We start from the raw sequence: 17,219 nt of genomic DNA, 5'->3' as shown, positions 1-17,219 counted from the left end.
TGTGTTTGCTTTACCTGCATACCATTTTATTCTTTGCTGCAGGCATCTGGTACAGACGTTAAGGATTGTATGGCCTATTTAAAGCATCTATCCATGGGCGCATTGTGAGACAGTGGGGAGTTCATGAAGGATTTAGGAGAAATCATTGTGGGAATTTTCTTTCTGTATCATTCTATTTGTCATCTAGACAGTGTGTGCTCTTTATATACAAGTAAAATTGCCTGACAAGGCATCTTTCTACGCTAACAAACTCTAACAGAATTGTAAAATAAATAATTGCAAAAGGAAAATAGTTACATGGTAAAATCCCTAATCTACCCTTAATGTTGTTTCTAGAATTCCACAGCTGTGCAGCTTATCAGACACATGATGGAGGACACACGTCTTAATCATAGCAATCTTTGAGAACCTTAGATGTTCTTTCTCTCAACTAGGTCACGTCTCCTTCTCTTTCTGTAATCGGAGACTCATCGGAAATGGTAGAATGAGGATTTTGTCCGGCAACACCCCCTTCAAGCTGGAGACCGGTGATCGGACTCCAAGCTTGCCCAGAAAAGATCCATACAAAGGACCAGCTAGTGCTTTTGTAAAAAGATCGGCCATTTGAGAAGAAGAAGGAACAAAAGACAAAGAGATCAACCCATCCAGAAGTTTTTCACGAACGAAGTGACAATCAAGCTCAATATGCTTGGTCCGTTCATGAAAGACGAGATTTTTTGCTATGTGGATGGCTGCTTGGTTATCGCAATGAAGAGGAACCGGCAAAGAGGGCACAACAGATAGGTCGTGCAACAATCGGACCACCCAAGTTATTTCAGCAGCTAATCGGCGCATTGAACGGTATTCCGCTTTTGCGGAAGAAAGAGCGACTACCTGCTGCTTCTTAGATTTCCATGAAATGGGGCAACCACCAAGACATAAGAAAAAACCACTCACTGAACGGCGTGTATTGGAGCAAGAAGCCCAGTCGGCATCGCAGAAAGCTAAGAGTTGAAATGAAGGTTCAGAAGACATGAACAAACCAAGACCTGGATCCTTGGAAATGTAACGCAAAACATGCAATGCTGCTTGGTAATGTCCAGTATAGGGAGATTACATTTGCTGACTGAGAGTTTGCACAGCAAAAGAAAGGTCTGGACGTGTGCTAGTTAAAACATTCAGCTTGCCCAAAAGACGTCGGTAAACAGTCGGATCAGGGAGAGGTTCACCACAACTGGAAGAAAGCTTAATGGAAGGATCCAATGGAGAAGAAGCTGGTCGAACATCCAAGCAATCAAAATCTGTAAGTAACTTTAAAGCAAACTTTCTTTGTATGACAATTAAACCTCCTGTTTCCTTGATCAATTCTAAACCCAAGAAATAATGTGCCAACCCCAAATCCTTTATTTTAAATTCCATGTCAAGAAATTGTTTGATCTCATTGATTTCTGCTTGATTATTAGCAGTGATCAAGACATCATCCACGTAAACCGCAAGAATGGTTATCAAATCCCCAGATACTTTGAAGAAAAGGGAGTAGTCATTAAGTGAGGACCTCTGGTTCCCAAAGCAGAAGACAAACGTGCATACCACTGACGAGAAGCCTGTTTGAGGCCGTACAATGATTTTCTAAGTCGACAAACATGAGCAGGAGATGGAGGAGATAGTCCAGGTGGGAACCTCATATATACTTCTTTATCTAATTCACCATGGAGGAAGGCGTTATTGACGTCAAGTTGAAACAAATCCCAATTTCTTTTCACAGCAATAGACAGAATGCAGCGGATTGTTGTCATTTTCACAACTGGAGAGAAGGTATCAGTATAGTCAATTCCTTCCCTTTGTGTGTCCCCCCGAATTACCAATCTCGCTTTCAGTCGCTCCAAAGTCCCATCAGATTTCAGCTTAACTTTGTAAACTCACTTGCAGGGCAATGCCTTCTTCCCTTCAGGCAATTCGACAATATCCCAAGTATGATTAGACGCCAATGCCTCAAACTCCTTTACCATGGCATCTTGCCATCCAGGATGAGCAGCTGCTTGGTGATATGTTTGAGGTTCATTAATATGACATATAGAAGAAATAAGCCCCTGGTTCTCTTTAGTCAAGGCAGAGAAACAAAAAGAATGGAATGGAAGGAAATGAGGATTAGGAGAAATAGAAGAAGCATTATTGCAGAGATAATCTGAGAGATACTTAGGGTCATTGTGAACTCTTGTGTATTTGCGCAGCTCAGGTCCATGTGATGAGGATAACACTGGTTCTGAAGAGTCTTGTGTACCTGCAGGTGGAGAAGGGTATAAAACAATTAGGTGATGTAGGAGTTGTGGCCCAGTAGGAGAGAAGAAACGCCATGAGGAGAAAGTAGACTAATAAGGAATGAGACTAGTGGTTGAATGTTGTAGTGAATGGGGACTGGAAGCCTTTGAAGTAGGAAATATTATGTGAGGAAGAACAGATTCGGGAAAAAATCAAGGAAACAACCCTAGTTCATTGGCTGCAGGGAAAGAAAATGGAAAAAATAGTTTCGACAAAACTGGACATCCCTGGAAACAAAAATATTGTTGTTTGTTAAATTGGAGAATCTATATCCTTTTTTACCAAAAAGAACCCTAAAAACACTCTGGAATTGCTCTAGTGCTGAGTTTATCCCTTTACCAAGGGAAAAGAGTAGAAGCAAAGCATAAGCATCCAAAAACTTTAAGAAGAGTAGCAGGAGAAGAACCAAAAAAGGCATTTCATAGGGATCTTTTGTGATGTAGCACTCGAGAAGGAAATCTAATTAATAAGAAAAGTAGCAGTCAGTAAGCATAAACCTACTCAGATAGGCACTTCAGGGTTACTTTCGAGCACCCCCAGCCCAGGCAGGGCCAGGCAGCAATCAGCATATAGAGAGCGTGGATCATCTCAGTACAGGGTCACCCCAAATTCTTAGGTACATTAGATTGAAGAGAAGGACCCTACAAGTTTCCAAAAGATACCTGTGTTTGCGCTCAACTTACCCCATTTGCTATGGGGTAGAGACATCAAACTGGTTGGTGTAGTATTCCTTGAGAATAGAAGAAATCTTTAGGTATAAGTCTGTCCCCAGCTCTAGGGCAATTATCAGACCTAATCACCTTAACTTTAGTAGAACTGTCTTTGACAGAGGCAAGAAAGTGTTAATGTGGTAAAAGCATTAGACTTAGTGGAAGAAGATAAGTCCAGGTCTCCTAGAAAAATTCATCAACAATGTAAGGAAAATGCTCTTCACCGTTTATAAAGTAGGAAGTTTTATAAGTCCCCAGGTGTCTAATATGTATTAGTCAAAACAGATGGTTGGAGGCTGATTTTACTAGGAAAAAAGGCAGTTTCGACTGGTCTTGCATAGGCGCAAAATTGTGCAAGGGCAGTCTTCTTTATCTAAAAAGTTAAAATAGGAATGTCTTTAATTGCTTCATAGCTGTTAAAAGGAATGTCCCAATCTTGAATGCCATAGTTATCCACAATAGAAACATGGGAAATAGAGAAAACATTATTCATAATGCATTTGATTTTCCTTGATAACCAGGATGGACAGATCCTGGATAACCAAAGATTTTGGACAACTGACTCATACTTACAAAAAGACACGGGACTACAAGACTTGGACGTGACATTAGAAAGAGAAGAGACTGGTGCATGAGGCTTGATCGATCGAATGCAACTGGTGAGTGTTATCCTTCAGCACATAGAGCCTGATGCAGCTTTACCAAAAATCTAATCCCTCTTCTTTGAAGGCGACTGTATCAGCAAACCAAACGTTTTAAACAAGAAGATCACAATTAAAATTGGTAGCACAATTGGTAGCTGATAAAAAATTGCGCCTGAAAGAAGGAACAAATAACACATGGTGTAGTCAAATTCAGGAGTTATGGAATAGACTTCCTATATAAATGTACTTTTACTTTAAGGGAATTGGTGAGGCTGACCAAAATTGGTGGTGGACAGAAACTGTATATTGTGTGAACAGGGTATTTTGATATGTCATATGTTGAGATGCTCCTGAATCTATGATCCAAGGAATGGGATGTGAGCGGAGAAAACAAAGAGGTAAAGAAGTGACAAGCAAAGTGTATACCAGCTAGATTAGCATCGGTGAGGGAGCAGGGGTTGAAGTGGATCCTCCATCTGCACATATTGAAACTTACTAATCAACTCTCGACTCCTCTTTAGAAAATCCATGAGACTGAACAAGAGAGGAAACAACATTTCCTGAAATTCCTGTGGCGAGTTCAGGTGTACAAACTTGGCTGAATTTGCATTTAGGAGTAGCATATGCACCCTGTTTCTGCTTGTTAAACTTAAAATGTGGTGGGTATCCTATTAATTTATAGCAACCTCCTTGACATGCCCAGATTTTTTGCAGTTATTTGCAGAAGAGATCACTCCATTTTCTATCAGCACCTGAGTTTAAACACCAACTTTGGCTCCTCCATGATGTTTCTGAGGAGCCATTTTGCCCAGAAACCATAAAAAGCAGAAGACTACAGAAAAGGAAAGTACCAGACTGAATTTCTCTTTGACTCATATGTAATACAATGGAATAGGCTTGAGCAGTAGAAGGTAAGGGTTTCATCATTAGAATGTTACCTCTCACTCCATTGTAGGCTTCATCAGTCCCATCAGGAAATTGAATCAATTTTTGGTCTTCATTCACCTTATGGTTGTGAGTTTTAGCACCACACTTACAATCACAGCTACAAAATCATAAAAGTATAAGCACCTTCATTTGATCCCAAATCCTTTTGAGCTTGTTAAAATAGCTGGCAACATCAGCAAGTTCCCTGACTGATTGTATTTAAACTCTCTCTGCATCTGAAACAATTTTGTGCCATCGGCTTGTCCATACCTTTGCTCCAGCTCTTGCAGATTCTTCAGCAGTTTGAGAGTAGATGACACTTTCTGTAATTTCCTTGCTAACAGAGTTGAGCAACCAAGAAAGTACCATGTCGTTGCATCTCTTCCATTGAGTGAGTAGAGCAGACTGAGGAGAGGGTGGAGGACAGGCTCCAGTGATGAAACCGAGCTTGTTTTTGGCTGACAAAGAAATCAAGACGCCCCTCATCCAATTCCCATAACTTGTGCCGTCAAAAATGGCGTTGATCAAGTTCATCCCTGGGCTATGAGATGGGTTAAGAAAGTAAGGATGAGAGATATCAATCTGTTGAGCAATGGTAGGAGCTGAAGAACCAGTGCCATCATCCTTAGAAACAGCTGAAGGTGTAACTGGAGTTTTGTCTCCCATTGTTCAGATGTAGATAGTGAGGCAAAGAAGAAGAAGAAGAAAAGGACAGAGAGAAGAAAGAGAAAAAAAATATATTGGATCTCAGAATTGCTCTGATACCATGAAGGTTTAGGAGAAATCATTGTGGGAATTTTCTTTCTGTATCATTCTATCTGTCATCTAGACAGTGTGTGCTCTTTATATACAAGTAAAATTACCTGACAAGGCATCTTTCTACGCTAACAAACTCTAACAGAATTGTAAAATAAATAATTGCAAAAGGAAAATAGTTACATGGTAAAATCCCTAATCTACCCTTAATGTGTTTTTCAGAATTCCACAGCTGTGCAGCTTATCAGACACATGATGGAGGACACACGTCTTAATCATAGCAATCTTTGAGAACCTTAGATGTTCTTTCTCTCAACTAGGTCACGTCTCCTTCTCCTTCTGTAATCGGAGACTCATCGGAAATGGTAGAATGAAGATTTTGTCCGACAACAGTTCAATTGATCTATAAGGGTAATACACAATTTTATAGAAGCAGTCTACAGAAGTGGAATGGAATTCAATCAAACTTTGCTACAGTATGAAGCCAGGTCGTAATCAACCGGGGCTTGAGGCAGGCTGAATTAGCTCCCTGTGTTGGGATCTTGAGGGAAACTACCAAGAATTCGAGAATTAAGTCAGGTAACTTATAGATACCTGTTATTTGAAATTAAAAAAAATAATAATTTGGATATTATGAGATTAACAATTTGTTTTCAATGTATTTAGGTTTAGGTTAAATTCATGTCGAGAATATATTTAACGAGTTTCGTAAGAATTGTTTTAATTGTTAAGTTAAATTCGAAAAAAGTTTATGATAACTAATGGAAGTATATATGCATTTAATATTTTAAGCAAGACTTCAAATTGAATCAAATTATGCCAACATAGCAATTAATATGAATTTAATATTCCATTCCAATTTCTTTCATGTTTGGCACCTTCCAACAATTTCTTTTCTTTTTATACTTATTTATTCCATAGGAATCAACTAAGGGCCTGTTTGGAAAGTCATCGGTAATCGAAATTGGTGTAGTTACTAGGGTGGTAATTACACAATATAGTAATTACGACAACCTGTTTGTTTGTCATAACGTAATTACAGTGTAATTACAAGCGTACTGTTTGGTTGCACAAGTGTAATTACACAGTTAAATTAAATTTTGAATTAAGTAATTATCAAAACTTAAAAGTTAATATAATAAATATATGCCTATAAATGATTTTTTATAAGTATAAATGATATTAGATTTGGTATTTAAGATGCATATTTTTTCTTTACTGTACATTAATTAGTAATCATATATTTCTAACTAATACTGTAAAAATAATTGATATATATTTTCCAAATTAATAATATTTAATTTAATTAATTATAAAAACAAAAAATATACGTTTTATAAGAACATCATGGAATGCATGTTTGATAAAATAAATTAATATTTATAAATATAATTTCATAATATTATTGAAATACTGACAAAACTAATCTATCAATTCTACCAAAAAATGAACACATGCAATGTGAAATAACAAGCCAATACACCAAATTCCATGCTGATCAAGTAAACAAACATGGCAAACTCTATGATTTAGTGTTCTTGTCGACTTTGCAAGTGAGTGAAGATCACTAATCAAGTTATGGAGTGACCATAATACATATATAGTTTAGATAAATCTTTGTCAAATTACACAAATCATTTTCAAGATTTATATATTCTGGGTATACACAGCAAAGATGTTGTGTTTTCCACTGCAATCAAAATATCAACACCAAGTCTCCTATACTTGACATGAGTGTCAAGTCTTTGGTATCTTGGAAGCAATACAAACACCAAGGAAAAAACTCCACATAAAGACTCATTGTATTAATCTGCACCTAAAAATAACTGTCCTCTCCTCATCCCAACACCTTCGAAAACTCAACTGAAATTTTCAGCAACATGAAAGACATTTCAATGGCTTCGCTTGTACTATGTTTCTATTTAAAGAAGAAGAAGAAAAGCAAGACAACAATGGTTGAAGAAAAAGAAGTTAAGCACATTGATGCGCATCTGAGAGTTGAGGAAGCCATTGTTGAAGGTCCACATGGACGGCCAGAGACTGTGGTGCTATCAATGGAGGAAGATTTACATGTTGATGATGACATTATTAGGAAAAAGAAAGAGTTAGAAGCTCAAAATCTGCATGCTAAATCTTCAGAAACAATCCCTTCTGCTCTTGAAGTTGGACAGTCTTCTTCTTCTTCCGGTTATGGTCACAGCTAGACATGTTATAACATCAATTCATGAATTTAATATACAATAAAGAGAACTCATGATAATAATTATCATGTCAAATTATTGTTTTTATTCATTTTATTGTCAATTTGTTTCTTGTGTAGGAATTTACGATCTATATTGATGATGATTTACAAATGCGTACAAGTATTCTTTCATTAATAGTTAGCATGTATATCATGTTTCCTCCCTCCCAATTCGTTATCCTGTTTTGCATTTTCAGGGTTATCTTATTAGTGAACGATTTAAGATCATATGCATATTTGTTTTACCTTTAACAGTAAAAAAAGTATAGAGTACTAATAGTAAGAAAAGATCACTTCAAAGTATATGCGTATCAAATCGAAAGTTACAAAAAGGAAACATCTCACTCTAGCTTTTAACTCTGATTGTATATTGTTTTAAGAGGCTTAAGTTCCAAATTTCATGTGACGTACTAGTAAGAACAAAGACATTAAAATAGAAGACAGATAAAATATCATCTCCCTAGTCTAGTTTCTGTTAAGTCAAGTTAACCATATCTAGAAGAACTGAAAGAAGAAACTCCAGCTAACCTTTTTTATTCTCTTGCGCGTACTTAGAAGAATTCATTGTCGAAAGTTCGCGAAATTATAAACAAAACAACTATAGGGACTGACACTTTATTGAATGCTTGTTAGAGAAATAGGCGATCGTTAGAGATTCTGAATATATGATCATAAGAAAATATCCAAAAGTCAAAAGGTGAGGAGATCATTTAATATGATTGAGTTAGGAAGCTAAGATTGAGAGTCCCATTTGAACTTGAAGAGGCAATATTATGGTGATGGTAGAAGAGTGTGAGTCATCTTTGTGTACAAGGAAATATGGCTAAGTCTGCCGTTTGCGAAAGAGGGAAATTAAAGCACTCCCTGATAGCACATTTGTGGAACCATTGCAGTTGACTGAAAGCACCATGAGAATGCTTCAAAGTGTTAGGCTAAAACGGCACAAAGATATATATTGTTAACATGATGTGATATTATGGGCCAAACCCTTACAATTTTTCCTTAAAAGGTCTCACACCATTAAGAGTATCCTAACTCCTTATAAGTAAAAAGGCCAAATATTTTCTCTCTCTTCTCTCTCCAACGGCTAGTAACGTAAACTTCCTCAGAAGCACATTTTCCTCACGCTCCACCTGATGGAGCTGCCGGAAGGTCCTCTTCCAGTGAGTAAACATGGGGGAAATACCCCACCAACAGCCACGAAGCTTAACAATGAAACAATTGAAGAAAAACAGTCTTATGCTACAAGGGTCACTGCTCCTTCATCTTCAACATCGAACCCTACCCGACCGGACAAAGAAAAAGTCATTGCTAGACAAACAACGCACAACGAGATACCAGCTGTGATATTCAAGGCCAAAGATTACTATGGCATTATGGCAGAATCCTGTAAGTACACTATTGTGGGCCGATTTCTTAAACCCCGTCCCCAAATCGATAGACTTAGGTCTAGATTCAAAGAATTGCTTACTTTGAAGGGTGCTGCTAAAATTGGTGCCTACGACAACTACAATGTTTTTATCGATTTTACAATGAAGACGACTTCAAAACTGTGTGGTTTAAGAAGGTTATTGAAATAGAGGGTATGCAAATATGGCTTCAAAAATGGTCACCGGATTTCAAACCGGAGGAGTACCTCCCTATCGCTCCGGCATGGGTCCTGCTACCGGGTCTTTCTTTTCACATGCATGATTGTCATTACATCAAATAAATCTTAAGTCTATTGGTACACCTCTGGCCTTAGATGCAGCTACATTTGGGAGAACTAGGCCGAGTATGGCAAAAATTAGAGTTGAGGTTGATTTGCTAAAACCACTACCTGACTCTATTTTTGTTGGGCAAGAATATGATGAATCTCCTCTAAAAGGCTATACTCAAAAACTGGAATACGCGGTTGTTCCTAAATACTGCAAACACTGCAGAAAATTAGGACACAATATGATCAATTGCAGAGCATTGGAGAAGAAAACTATTGCCTCCGGTGAAGAAAAACAAAAGTCCACTACAACAAAAGGGGCTTTAGTGGCAATAAAAAATAGAATTGGCGGCAATAACAATAGCCGCTATATTATTTACCGGCAATTGGTGTTTAGCCGCTGAAGTCGGGGTTGGTAAAGCCTTTAGCGGCATTTCTGCCAAAAGCTAGTAAAAGGTATGACTTATTGCCGCTAAAACTCATTTGCTTTAACGACAATTGTTTGCGGCAATTATTATGGCTGCTAAACCATTCTAAAACGACTAATAATGCTCCTTTAACATCCATTTTTATAGCCGCTAAATTCAAAATATTTGTCGCTGAAAGTCCATACCTTTAGCGGTAATTGTTTTGTGGCAATTAGAGTGGCAACAATATCTCTTCTAAAAACATATTAGTATGCCCCTTTAGCGTCCATTTTAATGGCTAGTAAAGTCAAAAAATTGCCGCTAAGAATCATCTTTAATAGAAATATAATGGCTACAATATCCCTGTATAAACGTCTTAATCCTATTAAATTGGCACTAAAAGTCACAAGCTATAACGATAAGTTTAGCCACCATTAATAATAGCTACTACATTCGACCAAAAAATAATGCAAATAACAAAATATATTAATATTAATTCATAAAACCATAGTATATCTCGTTAAATCTTAACAAACAAAAGGAAGTACTAATCCAAAATATTAATATCACAAAACCTTAAGAAATAACTTATATTGTTTGAAGTAAATAACTAATGTCATTATATAGCTAATCTTAACGAATAACAATCTTCAAATAATCTCTGCAACTCTTCGTCATATTGAAATCTTCCACCCGTTAAATTATCGAACATCAGACTGTATGACCTAAAATTATAAAATAACTATGTCAATAGATGAAATATAATAATAGTGAAGCATGTCACTTTAATCTGCTCATAGTACTAAATAGATTAGACAAAGAAAGTGTCTGTAAGTTGATATGTGCTTGAAGTAATATGAGCATGGATCAAAGAACACTAGGGAAAAAAAGGAAAAGAGTATTTAGAGATGTTTATAAAATACTATTTTCACCTTTTCAAAAAAGGTCAGAAGTCATTGTCTAAGAACTTTAGCCCCTAATACAGCTACACACAATAATTCACCTTTTACCATGAAAGTAGGAAGCCAGAGTCCAGAAAAGTACAAGCTGATAAAAAGAATAGGTTACTACATATTATACTAGACTCACCTAACTGATGCTGAAAACAAATATTTTAATAATATAGTGGCTGTTCCAGAGATCAAACAGCAAACAAAAACAGATAATGAAGCAAATCACTAGAGGTCGAACCAATTGGATGCCATACATGGTTGGACTTAGCAAGATAATGCAAATAAATATGGACATACACAAAATTTCAGCAATTACCTAAAGCCATGCTTGATTTATTTTGCACGACTTGAGTACAAGAAAATTCAAGTCCCAACATTAACACGGTAATGGTAGAAGGACTCGTGTGAAACAATTAAGTGTTTTCGTCCATAATTTCAGTTGTTGTCACAAACACAACATACTCCAAACAAGCATTTTGACCTTCTTTTCTCCACAGTGATACTAATCATTCTTCATAGCATCTCTTTGTTTCACATGAATCCTTTAGCTACCCACAACCATGTAAAATGACGAGAAAATAAAGCAAGCATGTTCTAGATCCACAGAAAAACATAGAATTAAGGGAGAAGAGATAACATGATTACAAACTATTATCACATGATAACACTGCATCAATGCAACTTGCTGCTTCCTCTAGAAACTCCTTACAAGGCAAGGATATTACCAGTAAAGAACTAATTGCAGAGGCCATGATGTGGGAACAAAATGCTCAAAGCTTAAAGATCGACTTGGAAATGTCAAGGAAGGAGTTTTTTGACCAGAAACAGCAGATAGAAAACCTTAAGATGGAGCATCGTTCATTGGGCACCGGACGTGATGGATTGCTGCAAGAAATCAAACACCTGGAGGTCCTTTTTACAAGAATCCATGGAAAAGGAAAAAGCAACTGATAGTTTAATGCTCCAAGTAAGAGATATGGACAGTGTCCAAAAGATTTTAAAAGGGGAGCTACAGATTTAGAAAGAATCAAATGACAGTATGTCTTTACAGCTAAGTAAAACTCAAGAATCAAATATTGAATTTGTCTCCACTCTGCAGGAGATGGAAGAAACTGCTGAAAACCAGAAATTGGAGATTGAGAACCTACATATATTGAACCAACAGAACCTAGAGGACAAACTTCAACAGTAGCATGCTAATAGCCTTCATACTACAGATAAGTGAGCTAAACTTTTCAGATACATTCTATGAGCTTCCATAAATAAGGATTTCATATGTATCATATAGTTTCATGTCAGCTTCTGCACAAAGTGACAGACAATCATCTGCAGAGAACAACTTTTTAGGTGTATGAGTATTCTTTTTATATACAAAGGCAAGTTATGAGAACTCTTGACAACTATTTATATACTTATCATACTAGAAACATTGGCTACTTCTAGTGAAGACTTTTAAGGAGATGACTAAACAGCTTATGCGGTGTCCTTCTATCCAATTCTATGCTTTTCTCAAGTCTCCCTTAATCAGATATCTTTAGCAGTAAAACTAGCAACAATTCTGTGTTTGCTTTTGGGGATTCAAGCCAAAGTCAAGCTTCAGATGGTGATGTTAAAAGCGTTAAAATCCAAAAGCAAAATATGCCTGGAAGTTGCTCCAGAATTTGATTCCCAAAATATGCCTGCAAGCTTTTGGTGTTCGTGCTAACTCTTGCAAGTTTACATGAAAATGGAAGGAGGAAAATTCAAACAATAGAAAACTCAAATAGTAGCTTGCCGAAGGATAAAGATGAGTAGTACCGTGAGACATTGAAGTATTTTCAGCAACATTAGGTATCCTTGATGTTTGTGGTACTCGTTCATGGCCACTATTGGCGTCAGGGACCTGATAAATATTAACACACCAGATAACAATACTTTTATAGGATTAAAACTTCATTAGTAATGTACATAACTTATAAAATCGAGTTACCTGTTCAATTGAGGTGCCATTGATATTTTGAGGCATAGATTCATTGGAAGCATATTTGCGTATCAATTGTCGCATTTCGAGTAATTCTGATTGCATCTTCTCCTGATTTTGTTTCATCAGATTCATTTCTTCATTGTGTTTATCCTTTAACTCGGTTATCTCTTGTGTTAACCTTTGGACAGCTTCATTGGACGAATCCTCTCCAACAATATTTCCTAAGGAAGATCTACTACCCCATAGAAAAGAAGGAGTTGGACCAAGTCCTAAACCACGAACATACTCACTTTTGTCATTTCCGAACACCTGAGAATACACATTGCCTTCCCAAGCAACACCTCAAGGAGGTTGGTCAGTAGAGCTCTCACCATTGTTCGTCCTTTCATTATCATTTCCTGTCCATAAAATACATAAATCCAATTTGGAATTCATTTATTCGCTTTTATGTTTTTTCCTAACTATTTCCCAACTAAGAAATTAAAAGAAAAAAAGAAATCTTACGATTGCCTTGATAGATTCATCATCCAGTGGTCTACCATCCTTACGTTTTTTATGAGTTAATATGAAAACTTGTGCTCGTGTAGGCTCTATCCCATTTACAGCCTAACACAACAAAATTGATGTAAGATATGCGTGGAAAAAAATTTAAAATATTATAGTTAGTAGTTTGAACAAGTTTACCTGTTCATCCATCAAGGTAGCAATTCTTTTGGATCCTCCTGTGTGAGGCATCTTTTGATTGGCCCAATTATTTCTATTTGCTTGGGTACACCTCTGTCATTGAAATATTAAAATGATATCTTATGAATTATACATAAAAATTGCACATAACTAAAATTAAAACGCTGAAAATAATCAACTAGAGGTGTTTTAAAGATTTGTTAATACCTTAGCTTTATCTGAAAGCCAATAAGAAACAAGACCACTCCATTGATCCCTCAGTATGCGACTTGGTCTATTTTTCAGCAAAAGGTCTTTAGTCTTATATTTTTGCATATACTCACCTTTTAACTCACACTTGTAATCTTTCCATTTCTTTCCTAGTGACTTTAGGACATAAGCTTCTCCTCGTCTTCGGATAGAGAACTTCTTCTAAAAAAAATAAAGCCAACATTTAGAAGAAAATATCATGTATAAAAGATTGAACTCGTTCATATAATAATAATAATGATGATGATAATAATAATAATAATAATAATAATAATAATAATAATAATAATAAATAAATAAATAAAATAATAAAAATAATAATAATGATGATGATGATGATAAACTACTCCATACCTCACAAAATCCACCAATTTCTTCTTTTCCTCCTTGTCAAAATTTCTCCAATCATCTACATGTAAAGGTGTTAGTTCTGGAGTTCTCGCAACAATTCCTCGAAAGCTAGCAATCTTTCGATCTTTTTCCCCAATAGCTTGGTTACGATTATTAAACGGCACATCAACTACCTTCCCTGGAGGAAGTTTTCAAATATCTTTTAGTATAGTAGGCCCACGAACCTTTCTTGGCTCCAAATTACCTAGAATAGAAGATTCAAAGGTCATCAAATGGCAAAAACTTATATTGTTAAATCTTTTAAATAACTGTATAATGACAAAACAATGGACAACAAAAATCGTATATGTTTCAACATTAACTATATACCAACAGGTAAGTGTTTATCTTCAATTAAATAGTGAATGTACATATGACCTTCAAAGACACTCTATTTTGGGTTAGTTCTCAAATTCCAAGCTTTCAATCACTTGTTAGTTGTATCGGGGCTTAAAGCTAATTTGGACAACAGTTTCTTGTATAAAGCAAGTGTTAGCCAACATGAAGAAGAGAAAATGCTCTCAGCCTGATGCATTATTTGTTTGTTTTTTCTTTATTGTTTTCACATCTGATATTAATGCTTCATAATTGTGTGTAATGATAGTATACTTGATAGTATACCCGCCTATATCCTGTCTCTTAAACATGAACTCTGGAAGTGCGTCATTAGAGCAAAATATGGAGTGAAAGATGAATGTTGTAAACCCCTAGGTTTGGAGCTTGGTAGACCTACTGAAGAATACCCTTCTGGATTTGTATAGATTGGCATTGGATAAACACAACTATGTCGCTGACTACAGAAATTGGGGTGTTTAGAACATCAACTTTAGAAGCAATCTTCAAAGCAAGAGTTGAAAGATTGGTCCAGTTCTTTAGTAATACAGAAGGGGTTGAAGATCTGACTAGTGACTACAGAACTTGATAGGTTGATAAGGCGATGAGGAAATATGGGAAACAGACAAGATTCGTCGTGACATGCTGATAAAAATGGGGGAGAGGGCATACTGTGGCCATGGAACACTATCTGGAAAAGGGAACTCAACTTATGCAGCAGCTGCAATTACACACAGTTATGAAGCAGCAGTTCTTCATATCTGGAAAAGGGAACTCAACTTATGCAACAGTTCCTTGTTTATTGTTTCACATTTGAATTTTTACAATGATGAAGTTTTACTGATCTATATAATATTGAGGCAATAGTGAAGTTTAACTGCTCTATACAATACTGAAGTTTTATAATACTATAGTTCAAACTTTACTGCTCCTCTTTTACCAAATATAGTGGAGAGAGCATAATTCAATTCTTTTATTACTTTTAAATAAACATCCTGCTACATATCTTAAATCATTTGGACAATTATCTTCTAGCAATTATTAAAGTAAAAGAACAGACAAGATAACATATACACCAGAAAATAGTTTCAGATTTCCCATTAGCAAATCGATATTCTTTTTAGATGAGAAACAAAATTGGAAGGACACTACAACTGAGGAGTTTCTACCTAGTCTTAAATAGCTTAAAATCAACTACAGGTACACCTCTAATGTCTTCCTGATTATCATTTCAATAGGGAGGAAACAGGTATGAAGTTTTACAAAATTGAAGTTTTACTTCTCTATACAATACTGAGGCAATCTATACAAAGTATGCATGGGGAAAAGGAAAGCTTACCGGAACAAGCAAACCAATACTTTAAAGAAAAGCTTTACTGCTATAATTTCTTGTCAGATTTTCTATTATTTGAACAATACTTACATGAATTACTAAATAGTTTATTTTCCAAGTTGCTCTCTTAATTGTTCAAAAAGGCGTAAGAATTATTTTTTGTTGGTTTTTTAAATGGATATCAATTTGAAACACTTCAATTACAGGCCACATTTAGAGACAACCATGTGAAGCAGGTCAATAAAGCAAAGCAGATTTGTATTTAAGACATAATAAATACAAGCAAACAATAATTTAATTTTTGTTGCAAATTGCAATATATAACTAGTTCGATATCACAATAGAAATTACAGAAAATCATAGTTGCTAATTACACTATGTAAACTAGTTAGATTAACCAGAGTATTCACACAATTAAGATTTGAAAATGATTCCAGAGAAAAGTGTTACCTGATTCATCATCATTTTGTTGAACTTCAGTACCACCAGCAGAATTCGAATCATAAGATTGATCATCATGTGCCTGGTCTTCAGAAGAGTTTTGATTATCCATCAACTGCTCAATATAAGCCTGGGTTGCAGAATGGTTTTGACCATCCATCAAATGCTCAATATAAGGTCGCCCATCTTCATCGTCGTCTTGTTCAATTACCAGTCGGTTGCGACCTCTAGTTCGCATAGTTCCTTCTCCAAAATAAAAAAAATTATCAGTTGCATTACGCTATATTAGTACTAGATTGACTCCAACAAATCAGCAGGCCACTTGCAAAACAAGAGGAAGCATCATCCAAATTTCAATATGTGAAAAATGTCAACTCTAGTAACGCAAACAAAGCCTTGCGACAAATATTGTCCTAGAGATAAGAGTTATTGATGCACTAGGAAAATAATTATCAAGTGATAGTACCACCTTATAATATCACATTTAAATGGATACAATAAGCAAAATATAAGTAAAAGAAAGCACAATAAATTCACTCAAACATCCAATATTCAAATTTCTGAAGAAAAAAAATAACACCCTTAGAATTTATTACATAACACTTGCAACAAAAATATTCTATAAGTACCACCTATCTTATTTAGAATCACATTCATTTTCTATGTTATTTTCTCCCTCAATTAGCTTCACCATCATTTGGAGAAGGTTGAGAATCTACGTTCGTATCAATTATTATCCCATCGACACCACTTCTTACCCAATCATTATACTCATCTTCTAAAACACAAGTATTTTCTAAAAGAGCCAAGTCAGTGGCATCACTTTGCGTTGATGACTCAAACTGCACACTATTTTTCTCTCCCATATTAAAAATGTCTCGAGGTTTAATTAACCTAGGGACAAACCATTCATGATCTTGAGGATCTTGCACAAATATTACTTGTTGAGTTTGTTCTGCAAAAATAAAGGGCTCATGATGTTCTCGATCGCTAGAGTCTGTCAGGTGTGTGAAATTCACAAGTGTGAAACCCAAGTCATCTTCCTTAATTCCTCTACCTTTGGTTACATCAAACCAATCACACTTAAATAAGATGACCTTAAATTTCTCATAGTAGTTTAACTCCACAATATCATTCAATCTGCCATCATATGTGATATATGCAGATTTTGGAGCATTACCACTTGTACTTGC

At 35.8% G+C, this 17,219-nt stretch overlaps 2 protein-coding genes across 2 annotated transcripts; both read right to left on the bottom strand.

Annotated features, from left to right (window-relative positions):
• Window positions 1–435: 435 nt before the first annotated feature.
• LOC109238685 (uncharacterized mitochondrial protein AtMg00810-like) lies at window positions 436–1,775 on the bottom strand. The gene is made up of 3 exons (XM_019405166.1): window positions 1,623–1,775; window positions 1,107–1,536; window positions 436–1,064 (listed from the first exon to the last, which is right to left on the bottom strand). Exons 1-3 carry the CDS (start codon window positions 1,773–1,775, stop codon window positions 436–438), a joined length of 1,212 nt encoding a protein of 403 aa, XP_019260711.1.
• A 10,104-nt stretch (window positions 1,776–11,879) lies between these two features.
• On the bottom strand, window positions 11,880–16,264 carry LOC109238684. The gene is made up of 8 exons (XM_019405165.1): window positions 16,036–16,264; window positions 13,884–14,058; window positions 13,488–13,554; window positions 13,281–13,373; window positions 13,101–13,202; window positions 12,603–12,905; window positions 12,431–12,515; window positions 11,880–11,935 (listed from the first exon to the last, which is right to left on the bottom strand). The coding sequence occupies exons 1-8, from the start codon at window positions 16,262–16,264 to the stop codon at window positions 11,880–11,882; spliced, it is 1,110 nt and encodes a 369-aa protein (XP_019260710.1).
• Window positions 16,265–17,219: the final 955 nt, after the last annotated feature.

The sequence above is a fragment of the Nicotiana attenuata genome, unplaced genomic scaffold (assembly GCF_001879085.1).
Source record: "Nicotiana attenuata strain UT unplaced genomic scaffold, NIATTr2, whole genome shotgun sequence".
Taxonomy (NCBI): domain Eukaryota; kingdom Viridiplantae; phylum Streptophyta; class Magnoliopsida; order Solanales; family Solanaceae; genus Nicotiana; species Nicotiana attenuata.
The sequence above is the reverse complement of the archived record's forward strand: the minus strand, read 5'-3'. Positions and strand labels throughout refer to the sequence as shown.

Excerpts from the sequence above, each read along its gene's own strand:
- LOC109238684 (XM_019405165.1), bottom strand. The coding sequence starts at position 16,264 with ATGCGAACTAGAGGTCGCAACCGACTGGTAATTGAACAAGACGACGAT. Across the intron at positions 13,555-13,883 it reads AAATTGGTGGATTTTGTGAG|ACCAAGTCGCATACTGAGGG; the intron begins GTATGGAGTAGT and ends GCTGAAAAATAG. Across the intron at positions 13,374-13,487 it reads GGCTTTCAGATAAAGCTAAG|AGGTGTACCCAAGCAAATAG; the intron begins GTATTAACAAAT and ends TTTCAATGACAG.
- LOC109238685 (XM_019405166.1), bottom strand. The coding sequence starts at position 1,775 with ATGACAACAATCCGCTGCATTCTGTCTATTGCTGTGAAAAGAAATTGG. Across the intron at positions 1,537-1,622 it reads CTCCTCCATCTCCTGCTCAT|AGGTCCTCACTTAATGACTA; the intron begins GTTTGTCGACTT and ends TTTGGGAACCAG. Across the intron at positions 1,065-1,106 it reads TTTTGCTGTGCAAACTCTCA|CATTGCATGTTTTGCGTTAC; the intron begins GTCAGCAAATGT and ends ATTACCAAGCAG.